At 38.3% G+C, this 12,463-nt stretch overlaps 1 protein-coding gene across 1 annotated transcript in view; it reads left to right on the top strand.

Annotated features, from left to right (window-relative positions):
* aacs (acetoacetyl-CoA synthetase) overlaps positions 1–2,551 on the top strand; it is a 34,102-nt gene extending 31,551 nt beyond the window's left edge. Inside the window, exons 17-18 of the mRNA XM_018671956.2 lie at positions 395–597; positions 722–2,551. Coding sequence (XP_018527472.1) covers positions 395–597; positions 722–859 — 341 coding nt within the window. The 3' untranslated portion in view covers positions 860–2,551. The remainder of the gene's footprint in view (positions 1–394; positions 598–721) is intronic.
* Positions 2,552–12,463: the final 9,912 nt, after the last annotated feature.

The following is a 12,463-nucleotide window of genomic DNA, read 5'->3' as shown; positions in this document are numbered from 1 at the left end:
AAAGGAAATGGCAAAAGCTTTTTTATGTGGTCTTTATGTTAGGTTAATTGCCATCCCATCATCCATTTTTAAAGTTTGTTCATATGCCATTATTGGTTGAGCCATCAGAATGAAGCAAAAGCTCAATTTCTGTATATTGTTGACAACAGGAACACATTGTTTCTGTGCTTAGTTTTGAAGTTACACATGGTGAAACATTTCTCTCTGTTCTCTGCCATTTCCTCAAACTCTTCCAACTCTCCATCTTTTCCTCGCCTCCTCTCTGTTCTTCTGACCGTTCTCTCTTCACCTCTCACCTCCTCTTCTCCTCGCTTCTCATCTGCTCTCCTCATTCTTTTGTTTTGTCTCCTTGTCCTCTACTCTGCCCTCTCCTTTCCTCTCATCTCTGTTGCAGTGGAGGCGTTTGAGGAAGTGTCAGACAGTCTTTGCGTTCCGCAGTACAACACAGATGGAGAAGAGCGAGTTATTTTGTTCTTAAAGATGGCACCTGGTAAGCCCTTCTGCCCGGAGTTGGTGGCAAAGATTAAAGGAGCCATTAGAAAAGCTCTGTCTGCCCGACACGTCCCTGCGCTGCTGCTGGAGACCAGAGACATTCCTGTAAGAGAAATAGGAATATAAATCAGATATGAGCAAACCTGTCAGATTATCCTATTACAGTGGTTACAACTGTAAAAAGTCAGCTCTGGTTTGAATGACAGCCCTTTTCTTCATCCCTCTGCAGTACACCATCAGTGGCAAGAAGGTTGAAGTGGCTGTGAAGCAGGTGATTGCAGGCCGGGAGGTGGCACAGAGAGGGGCTTTCTCCAATCCTGATTCACTGGACCTCTACAAGAACATTCCTGAACTGCAAAACTTTTAGAGATGAGGCTTCACAGAGCTGGACAGAGGACCTGCAAAAGAGAACCACCTGAGGAGAGTTCAGCTTAGTTTTTAAATTAAGTTCATTCAAATTGACAGGTACAGGGAGACATGCAAAGTGTAGTGCAAGGGTAGTTCACAGAAGCATTCAAAGATTTTGTACAGGACACAAAAAGAAAAAAAAATATGTATTTCAGTATGATGAGATAATGATACACATAATTTGTATATTTAATATATAATAATAAGTCCATGGTATCAGGCAGATGAGAGAGTTTAAAAATATGAGATAAACTGCTCCATAGCCTAGCTTGCAATCAAGTGATCAAGCAGCTGCTTTTAGTCTACCATGTCATGCAAGTAAATCTTAAACTGGATTCAGCTTTGGATGTAATATGACATGCTTAGCAGCACTGGTGAATAAGCTCATGCTCTGAACAATGGAGAAGTGAAATTTAGCATTGAGCGCTTTGCTTTGGCTTCACAGTCCGATTGCTATCGGCTAGTGAAGAACCATATCTCTCCGTGTCACCTGCTTTAACCCCAGTGTTGGTTCTGAGCCGGTCCTGGGCTGAAAATCCATGGAAGTGTGCAGATAAACACACATTCAAACACCTCGGATTAACACCTCAGCTGTGGCTCATATCACCATATCATTGTTATGTGGTGTGTGTTGCTTTATTAAATGTGTGTGTGTGTATATATACATATATATATATATATATATATACCTACCTATGAGTATATATTTTTGGACTGTGAAACATTAGGATTATACATTTAAAGGTACTGACTGAAAAATGTTAACCAAAGTTATTCAGTGGGTTGTAACATGTCACCGGATATAGGTTAAATGAACCAGAGATTCCAGATAAAACAAAACTTACTGAACATCTGTCCAAACCTAAAAAGTTATTGACCCCTTGTGTACTACATGCTTAGTCCTAACCCTCATCTGACACATAACATTTCATTCCACCCAAGACATTAAGGCATGAAACTCTCTTCTTCTACTTAAGTTTTTTTGTAACAGTAGCCTTCAATTATGAAACTGTTTTAGAAACAAGTCATTGAAGATCAAGTGTGACCTGAAAACTAAGCAAATGTTCTTATCACCACAAAAGACTGTATTTATTAGCTCCATATCAATGTTCCATGTTTGTCATAACTCTGAGAAAAATGTGTTCTCTTCAGATAGCTACAGTACAGTCTGTTTTTGCTTTGTACATGGGAAAACTATTATTTATTCAAAATTTACTCTTGCTGTGTGACAATGCCTAAAGTCTAATTAATGTTGTTAACGATGAACTGCAGTGGTTTTGGTCAGCCAGTCGCACTGAGGGACATGGGCGTACAGCGACAAAAAACACTAATCACTTAGTTTCCTGTTGGGAGAAAAAAAAAATACCTGACCAGAATGGTGAATTGTGGAGAAATCGCAGAAATAAATGTCAGAGAAGGATTTGATGAGCATTTTGTAGTGATACAGAGGTAGAATTTTTCTCTCTGGACCTTGTGTGTTTTTAAGGGTTCTTCTTTTTTGGCTCATGATTAAGCCTTTGTCACTGATTACCGTTATTATTTTAAGCATGTTTAAAGATATGAATGTAAACAAATAAACTGGAAAACTCTGCAGTTCATCCTTAATGTCATGCTCACTGCTTAGATTGAATAAATTTCCTCTTTTAAGGTACCCTGTGGAGTCTTTGACCACTGGTAGCGCTATGGAGCATTCTGGATCCCTGTTGTGTTTGTATCTTGTGCACACACACACGAAAGAATGTGGATGATGTGATACATGTTCCTGCCAGTGGATGTTACAGTAACAGCTTTCCAAGTGTAAATGAGGTCGGAAATGAATTCATGATATTTTTTTAAGCTTCGAGGATCCACAGAACACTTTTTGGTAAGAAACATGAAACGTGTTTGTTTGGAAGACAGCTCCACAGGGTAGCTTTGAAATCTCAAACATGCATAGGCTCTCTCATGGAGACAGGGATCATAATTTGCTAAATGTATACTTTGCACTTTAGTACTGTATATGTGACATTGTTCATGGTGAATTCTGGTGAGATATGGCAGATCTACTTTACCATTCTGTAATATGCATGCAGGCTATGCAGTTTATTTTTTTCTGCAGCAAACACTATGATAGGTCAAAAGGTTGCAAACAGAATTCTGGGTGTGTCACATGTAAATAATAATTTGACTGTATTTGGTTCTTCCATGTCCATCTTTAGTCAATCTACAAATGTATTTTTTATTTTCTTTTGGTGTTATGAAAAAGTTTAATGACGTGACAAGTGTCTTTGGATCATTTCTGCATTAGACTAGTTGTTCTTTTACACAACAGCAGGATCGTTGTCTGTCATCTACCGAATAAAGTAAAGCCAGTCTGAGAACAAAAGCTCAGACAAACAATGTGTGTTCCAACACTTCAGCCTTTAATACTAATCTTTACGGCATCTGCATCTACATTGTTTTCTGAAGATAAACTAGACCCTTTATCCCATGCTTGCTGGACACAGCTCACCTGTAAGATGTAAACAGGAATTAATCGACATTTGTTTTTTGTTTTTTTGTTTGTTTGTTTTTTACAGCTGAACTGAAATATTTACCTCTGAATTCAGACACAAATGCCACCAGCAACAAGTCTATTCATTTTCTTAAACAAAATTTGTTGTTTGTTGCTTCTTTGTCTGTGGTGTATGGCTTCACCTTTAGGTGGAATCACCATCAGCAGCCATTAACATACCATTACTAAATCAGCATTGGTGCTACAGCTTGCAGCTTGTGATGTCCTGAACACCTCAGCTTTTGAACTTCAGCTGTAGGGTGAAGAAGAAAGAACTGACAGACAGGTGGAATAACAGAGAAGTGTGTGTGTGTATGTGTGTGTGTTCGAGTAAATGTCTCTGTGAAGGTTTGTGTGTGTGTGTGTGTGTATGTGTTGTGGTGAGTCTGTAGAAGCCAGTCATTTTGACAGACATCTACTTTAGAAATAAACTTGGCAGTTTTAAAACTCCCTGTAACCTTTATAAGTGTGAACGCTCAGACCTGCCTGTCAGCCAAACTTCAAAACATAACAGAGAGGGAAAATATAAAAATAGAAAAATTGAGACTTGGTTAGAGTCCAGTTCCTCAGTGTAAAAAGTCTCACCAAACTAGCTTTCTAGTATTTTATTTATTCCTACCTTCAGTCATTCAAACATGAGAAACTGTTTTGTTGGCATCCTGTCAGTCTGTAGAGATAGGAGGTCGAACAGAGAGAAGAGAGGACTGCAGAAATGAGCAGTGTGGGGTGCGTGTAGGAATGTTGACAAATGAAAAGCTGAAGTGTTTACCAAATTCAGAAATAATAACCATCTGATGAACATGAATGGTAAGTGCCATGCAGTCCCCCGGAGAGGCTGTCTGTTGCTGTATGATTCATCCCAGTTGTCTCATAACAGAGCACATCACAAACCAGAGAACATCTTTGTTAATGGCTTGATTGTACACTCTGTACTTACAGGGGTTGACGGTTAATTCGCTCTTGGTGCAATCAATTTAAAATGTAAATTGAAGCGGCGCAAACTAATGACAGACTGTTTATTCTTGGTTGTTTTGTTATAAATTGACCTGTGGTGCTTACATAAAAGTTTGCCTTCCATACTGAGGACAATTAAACATTTAAAGTAACTAGAATAGAATGTGATTGTCTCCCCACAGGACAGAGTCAATGTACTGTGTAACTAGTCAGACTTGAAAGTGCCATTTTTTTTTAAATTTTTCAATTAAGGCCATGGTAGTTAGGATAGATTACCCACAAACAAACAAAAAACCTTGACATAGTGTCTGTTTTGTCATTCATTTGTTTCTGAAGGAATGTTTTAAGCCGCAGTTTAATGTTTGCTGTTATTTTTCTCAGTTAATGGAGCTAGAAAATTCTAATTTGAGCGAAATGTCAGGAAGTGTTACCTTGTCAAACAAGGCATCATCTAACAGGGTATTCATTCAAACTATAAAATTTTAGAGAACAATGAATGCCCAACACAATTCCTCCAGAGTCTGGCCCAGGAGGTAGAGCGGGATTGCCAACTAATTGGAAGGTGAGTGGTTCGATCCCTGGCTCCTCCAGTCTGTGTGTCCAGACCCCAAGTTGCCCCTGATGGTGTAACCATTGATTTGTGAGTGTGTCGTAGAGCAAGATATAGAACAAGTGCTGTATGAATTTGTGTGTGAATGGGTGAATGTGACCTATAGTGTGAAACACTTAAGAGAAGCAATATAAAACTGCTGTCCATTTACCATTTACCAGGCAAACAGCTGAATCTCCAGCTGAGACATTTCAACCAAGTTATATGTCAATTAGTGAGCTTTAGGGGTTGGATGTTGTCCCTTTTGGACAGAGCTAGACTAGCAGTTCTCCCCTCTTTTTTTCTTTCCTTTTGTTCCTTTTTATGCTAAGTTAAGATGCTAACTGGCTTACTGTACAGATGGGAGAATAGCATCAAACTTGTCATCTAGCTCTCAACAAGAAAGCAAATAAACATATTTCCCAAGTGTCAAATTATTGCTTCAAATTTAACACTATAGTACTATGTTAATTTGGAGATTATTCCCTCCGAAGAATAACACATGTCTTGTATATGGGAGTTAGAGGCCCAGAATCAGGTTCACACCATTTTACTAGGTGTCTAAAGCAAAGTCCTGGGCTTTCCCAGTGATTATAAGAACCCCAAAAAAAGCACCAGTGGAGTCCTGTAGCTGATACCATGCTCATATTGAAATGCTCCTCATTTATCCTCCAATCTTGGGAGGGTTTCCCACTTCCCTGGCGTGTTATTGTTCCTTTCTTTTATATCCTGTCTTCCATGTCCCCAATTATCCTCAGGTGACAGTGTACTCACTGAAGCCCACTCCCTCCTTCTCACCCCCATAGGAGACTTGTTAAATCTAAATTGGTTCCCATAGAGACTTTCTCCTGAAAGGCTGATCAGAACATCAATAAAGAGCTTCCACATGCTTTACTTCTGTGCAGATGTCTTGCTGACAGGAATGTTGCAGAGACCTCTTTAATCTTGAAGTGAAAATGAAGCATGTCACCCACTTGCTGTCATATTTAAATCTAAGGAATGGAGAGAAGCTTCCATTTTAGTCTGGTTAAATGAAACAGGATCACCACAGGGAGTTGGGGAAAAGGAGAGAGCTTTATTTGTTCTACATGCTTTTATGCAATCTAGCTGGAATCAGCTTTGCAAGGATTCAGTAACTGGGGGTCAACAGTTACTTACAGGCAGGGAGTGAATTAATCTTTCTTAATGTCTTGGCAGGCTGCATTTGAGGTATGCAGCAAATGGTGGACAGGATTTCCTTCCATCCATTACTGGTGCCAAGTCTCTGCCCACCTAAGATGGCAACAAAATAAATGAAACATAGCTGGCCGCATGTCTTTATTTTTATGTATGCTAATGGCACAACTCCAGGAATGGCAGTGGCGTGTCTGTTCACCACTGTGGTCCAAGATGGAATAATTTGATGGACTGAAATGTTGTACAGCCATTCATTGTCCCCGGAGGATAAGTCTTACTGATTTCAGTGTTCTCCTGATGTTTACTCTAGCACACTCATGAGGTTGACATTTCAGCTTTTTAGTGATATCTCAACAATTATTGTACGAGTTACTATGAAAGATCATGGTCCCTTCAAACTAAGATGGTGAGCAGGATAAACATTGTCACTATGAGCATGTTAGCATTTAGCTCAAAGCACCACTCTGTCTTTTGTTTTTGCTAAATTTTATCTCTGTACAAACTAAAATTCAAGGACAAATAGTTGTGATTTTGATGAGTTTCTCTTTACATTAATATGTGCATACTTTAAAATTTGCTTAGCCAGTAAAGTACATTTTTCTAAAATTGATAGTTCTTCATTAATTGTGTTAATTAGACTATACGGTCACTAATGTGAATAATTTGGACATGTGTGCTCATTGTGATTATGTGTTATCATTCATAATTAATACAAAACAAACACTAGACAGAGTAATTATAGCTAGAGAGAGTGAAAGAGAGAGATGCATGTATAACTGTTTAGTAGATATTCAGTGATCAAAATAAAGTGGCATTAACAGCCAGTCTGCTTTGTGTTTCCTTTCCAATTTGATCCTCATAGGAACACACTGACGGTGGCTTTTATTTCATATTCACTGTCAACAATTTGTTTGAGATAACCCCCCCACGCTCCTGTCTCTCTATTAGTAATTCTTTCAAATCCCCCTCAAGCAAATGAATTTCAATTTGTTTTATGTGGTCATTCAATTGAGTTTGACACAAGAAGCAGCTAAATGGAAAACAAATCTCAACCGAGACTTGTGCTTGTGTAGAGTGGCCCAAATTGAGTTGAGCAGATGTGCAAATTGCTCCCGTACATTTTCAGATTCCTCTATCGCTGTTGTTGTTGTTGTATCCTCTGGAATGGCAATTGTGACTTTATAAAACATTAAAGCTGTGCTATAATAGAATGTAAATATAATACTGACAGAAATTATCTGGGAAACTTGCAGCAGAATTATCAACAGATATGACTTTGTAAGTAAACAAAAAACTAAACCTCTAGTTGCCAAAGTTGATGAACTGCACATTTACAGTACACTTCCATCTTGGGGTTCATGAGTTGGCAGTTCCTTTGTTTCTAAGCTCATTCCATGTAATACTTTGATGAGGTGCCTGACCCCAAACTGTTCAAAAGCCAACTACACAAGATTTATTTTGTCCCAGATGTGAGTGTATATAACAGAGTAGTGTTGTGTAAAGTGGTTAAAAGAAAGAATTCAACATCAAGCTTCAATCAGAGGGTCAGATTCCACGTGCTGTAGAGAATCATTAAATCATTTACGCATCTTTATATGTCACTGTTGTCAGCGTCACATCCATTTGTTCAGAATATCAATGAGGAAATTTAAAGAGCAAAGAAAAAGGTTAAAGAGACAAGAGTGGTGGAAGATGCAGATGAAAAGCATGGCAGATAGAAAATGCCAAATATTGATGGAGTCATACCTGCTGTGTCTGTCCATCATGATGGATCAGTACGATGTATGAAGCATTCCTGAGACATACAATACAATCAATAATTCTCATCACTGTACGCTGTTTCGTTTAAGCTATATGTAAACAGGATGGGAAACAGTTGGTAGAAGGTTCAGCTAATATAGATTTTCTGCTGCTACTAATTTGTAAAGGTGTGTATTCATGATTTTAGTCCAAAATTACACAGATTTTAATCTAAATTTATGTAACAATACACTGTGTAATTGGTAGAACATTGTGCATTAATAGCACAATAGTTTGCAGCAAGTAGTGTGAAAATGTTCCTCAATGTTCATCATTATATTACTATAAAACAAGAAAGATTGTGTCAAGTGTAAAAACAAATAGTATGAATGTACTGTAAGTTAGTTGTTCATTTATACCAATGTAGATCATTTGTCGTTTTGGTCACTTGTTATTTTGTCTTTATTGGTATTTTTTAATTTCAGAAAAGTAAGGAAAACTAAGTGAAAGCTACTGAGCTGCTACAGAGTTCCAAAACCTGCCATTCCCTTTATGGCCTGCAGTTCTCTCTCATCATCACCTCTTCACTCACCTTTGCAACTTGTTGGAATGCACCTGGAATGCACCCTCAGTACACAACAGCGAGTTACCTGCCAGATTGTAACTTTCTTGTTCATTCCTTTTAACACCTTTTTTGACTTTTGGCCTGCCTTGCTTATTTGCCCTTGCCCATTGATCAAGTTATCTATTCTGACTGCTTGCCTCTTACAGAAACACAATTTTGATTATCATCACATCATCAGTAAAGTTTGCCTGTACTCCACCTGCCTTACCCTGAGTCATGCATTTTCTTTCTTCTTTGATCTTTGTCATCTTTATCAACCTGAAACTTATTAGTCCAGCAGTGTCCTTTTGACTCTTCTTGTAATTTCAACAGTTATTTCTAAGATATCTGAATAATACCTTTTTCCCACTGTCACCTGACAAGTTCCTGATGGAGAAATGTATTTCATTTACATACAAAACATCAAGGTATTCCCATTAGGACTCTCCAGCGAACACCATCTAAGGAGTCAGACTTTGTGATGTTCTACTACAGTTTTCATGAGTTTTTATTCAGCTCTCTTAAGATTGGATAAGTGGAGGAATCCCACATCACTTTTAGTTATTCTGGTTGCATTGTAGAAAGCTCGTTATGATTCTGGGATCTTTGCAGTTGTCCTCCACTACTCACATCCAAACTTCATTACTGTACAAATTACCAATACTTAATGCTCTGATATAAAATAAATCACATTTCAACTTGCCTGTATGAAAACCTGCTTGAGAACTGAAAAAAGCAGTACACAGGTGTCAGTCTGACCTACTTCCCAAACTGAAACAACTTTCAGTAATTTGTTGGAATAATGTTCCACAGATTTACCCAAATATGCAGTTCATTTAGAAAAGTTCAGTGAACAACATACAGAAAAAATACAATCTTGACTGTCCCTTTATGAAGATCTTTAATTCCTCTTAAGGTATCTTGTCAAATTCCAGCGATTGGATTTAAATGTGTCCTCATTTTTGTTCTTTGAAGGAATAGTTTGGTTGAGATTGGCTGTCACAATTCTGCACTTTTAGGCAGAGGAAGATGTGCCTTTTGCTGCTAAAAACAAATGAGCACATGGGAAAGAATAGTCTGATGTAGGCTTCCTAAATTCTCCATCTCCATGCCTCAGTCTGCTTTCATCAAACTGCTGCAGAGAGAGAGGTGTTGGGAGCAGAAGACATGGGAGGAAAGAGAGAAAATCAGGAGAAATAGGTGGAAAAGCAATATGAGAGAGAAAGAAAGTGAGCACGCCTTATAATCAGTTGGAGACAGGTGAAGCAAGGTGGCGCAGTTGAGAAACAAGAAGGAGAAGCAAACGGGGGAGCTGATAAAGGAAAGGAAAAATGACAGAGAAAGAAGATGAATCATATTTGAAGTCACAAATATAAGCCAGACGGGCTCAACGCCATGAACATTTTGATTTTTCTCCAATTCCACCCGTCAATCTTACTGTCTTTTTGGGGGGGGATTGTTCAGCTGTAGGTGGCTCCCTGCTTTGTTAAGACAATCGATGCTCAGTCTCTAAAGCAATATGAGAGAGAAAGAAAGTGAGCACGCCTTATAACAGCTAACTGTCACAGCTTCATTTGTGTTGTTTGAGTGCACTGTGTGAGTGTGTGTGTGTGTGTGTCTGGTGAATCTTCACTCCAGCTCAGCAACATCATTGACTTTGACTTTTCATTGACTTTTTAAGTGCGCCAATTTAACTCCCTGTAAAATCCTGGCTCTCACAAGTGACAGCAGAATCTGAGTGTAAGTGTAAAGTGAGAGACTGATTGGTCCAAATGTACTGGAGGAGGCAGGCATACAGTTTTTTTCCCTCACATATTGGGACTAATTCTATGAAAAATAGTTAATGAGTGGGATGCGTTCTGGCAGTTTTACCAGCCAAGGAATAACACCTTCACTCTCTTCAAATCTGTATATGTGTGTGTGTTTGTGTTTGCAGTGAATAATGCAGGACATCTATGCATGCCTGAGGACTCTTAGTTGCATATGTTTACTTAATTAATGTCTCACTTGTTGGTAGATTTCTTGGTTACTGAAAACAGTGCAGGAGAAATATGCTCCATATTCATTAATATTTATCCTTGCATTTTATACTATGAAACTCCCAACAAATAATATGTACATGTTCACACCAGTGATTGGTTCACACTTCACGCCTTTTGAATAGTTACTGACAGAATTATAAGTGCCTGATTTAAATTGTTTTAGGGACCCATACTTGGTCAAAACACGATAATCATTTCAAACGAACAATGTCTGATATCACGCAACCAGCCAAAACCTCCTCTGCTGAATTCCTCAGATTTGCATTGATTCTCTTAGATCAATGTAGATTGCTTACAAAAAGTCTGCATTTCCTATTTAGATTTTAACGTCCTGTGGTTGACAGGGGCCTCAAAAAATTATTAGAACAGTAGGTAATTTCTTTTCAATATATATATTTTTTTATCCACATTAATAAAATATTGTGTTTAAACTAACAATGACAAAGAAACCGTTTCTTTCTTTCTTTCTTTCTTTTTTGGCTAAAGGTAAACATCCCAAAGGCATAATTTGGTCAACTCCCCCCTCTATTTTGGTTCGGTCCTGCCTCAGAAGAGGCGTGAATGGTTCGTGCCAGCACTTAATTAGTGACGAGAAGCACCTGTGAAAAACCATGGCTCAGCCCCCCAAAGAAAAATACGGTTTCTAAAAACAAAACGAAAGAAAGGAAAGAGGTGAGTGTAAAAAAAAGGGTGACAGTATGTTACCGAATTTGATTCCATGACAAAGTGGGTTAAGTTCGTGAGTGGTGGAAATAAACCTGTTGCCTTACAGTGTGTACGAAATCGAAATAACCGCAAAAATTAGTTATCGACTGGGAAAGTTTAAGTGGACGAACCCTCAAGTCGGAACAGCAACAACAACAACAAAAACAACAACAACAACAACAACAACAAAAAAAATAGGTGTTAGAGACAATACCAGATCAAAATATCTGCAGAACATGTCATACAACATACATAAACAGGTAATGGGGGGGGGGGGGGCTGTACTGTCTACTGTACGTAGTCTGTTGTGTGGGATGGATCTGTACACTCTCATTCTTCATCTGGTATATAATGTATTTTTGACAAGTACTCGTCATGTTTGACTTTCCTTCAACTAGTTTCCACTAATCCAGCTGCTAAAGTTAATTTGACAAAGATGTTACATGTAGACCACAGTATAAATATTGTATGCATTACAATCTAATGTTGCTGTGGCCAACTGTGTCTGTGTCCATCTCACCAGCTGTTTTGAGTAACATTTTACACCTGGAATTTTAGCACAAGAGCACAGTACCCTTCAAGTTTTGTCAAAATTGGATCAGTGGCCTCTGAGATTTCACATTTGATTGACAGACAGATACACCTGGATCCATCCAAGGGAGACAGATGGAAACAGACAGACAGATGGATGGATTGATGGATGAATGACTGGCATGGGAGAAGACAAAAACCATAGAGGTAAGGAAGGCAGTGCTGAAGAAGAAACTTTGAAAGTATGGTTTCTAAGCTGCTAGCTCCTTCACAATGGAGGATGTTGAACTAGAACAAAGCTACAGTTTCCTGGAGAGAAATATAGTTTTGTTAACAAAAGTTATCCAGGGAAAGGAGTTCACGGTCTGTTTTAAAAATAATCACTAAAATTTGCAGAAAAAAATGACTACATGCCTATGCAGTATCACTAAAGTATTTTTAAGTTGAAGTGTAGGGTATTTTATGCTCTTTATGCAACCTTGCATTGAAAAACAGATGGGTACATGCTTCTGACTGGGCACAAGAGTAATCTGGCCAAGACTGGCAACAACAACAACCTTGAGTTACAGACAAATGACATAAGATAGATGACACAAGATATTCCACAAAATCTGAGCTAGACAGGAATATGATGATAATGTAAATGATTTTTCTAACAATTTTTAAATACAGTGAGTAACCTTCATGAC

Source organism: Lates calcarifer, linkage group LG13 (genome assembly GCF_001640805.2).
Source record: "Lates calcarifer isolate ASB-BC8 linkage group LG13, TLL_Latcal_v3, whole genome shotgun sequence".
Lineage (NCBI taxonomy): Eukaryota > Metazoa > Chordata > Actinopteri > Centropomidae > Lates > Lates calcarifer.
The sequence above is the reverse complement of the archived record's forward strand: the minus strand, read 5'-3'. Positions and strand labels throughout refer to the sequence as shown.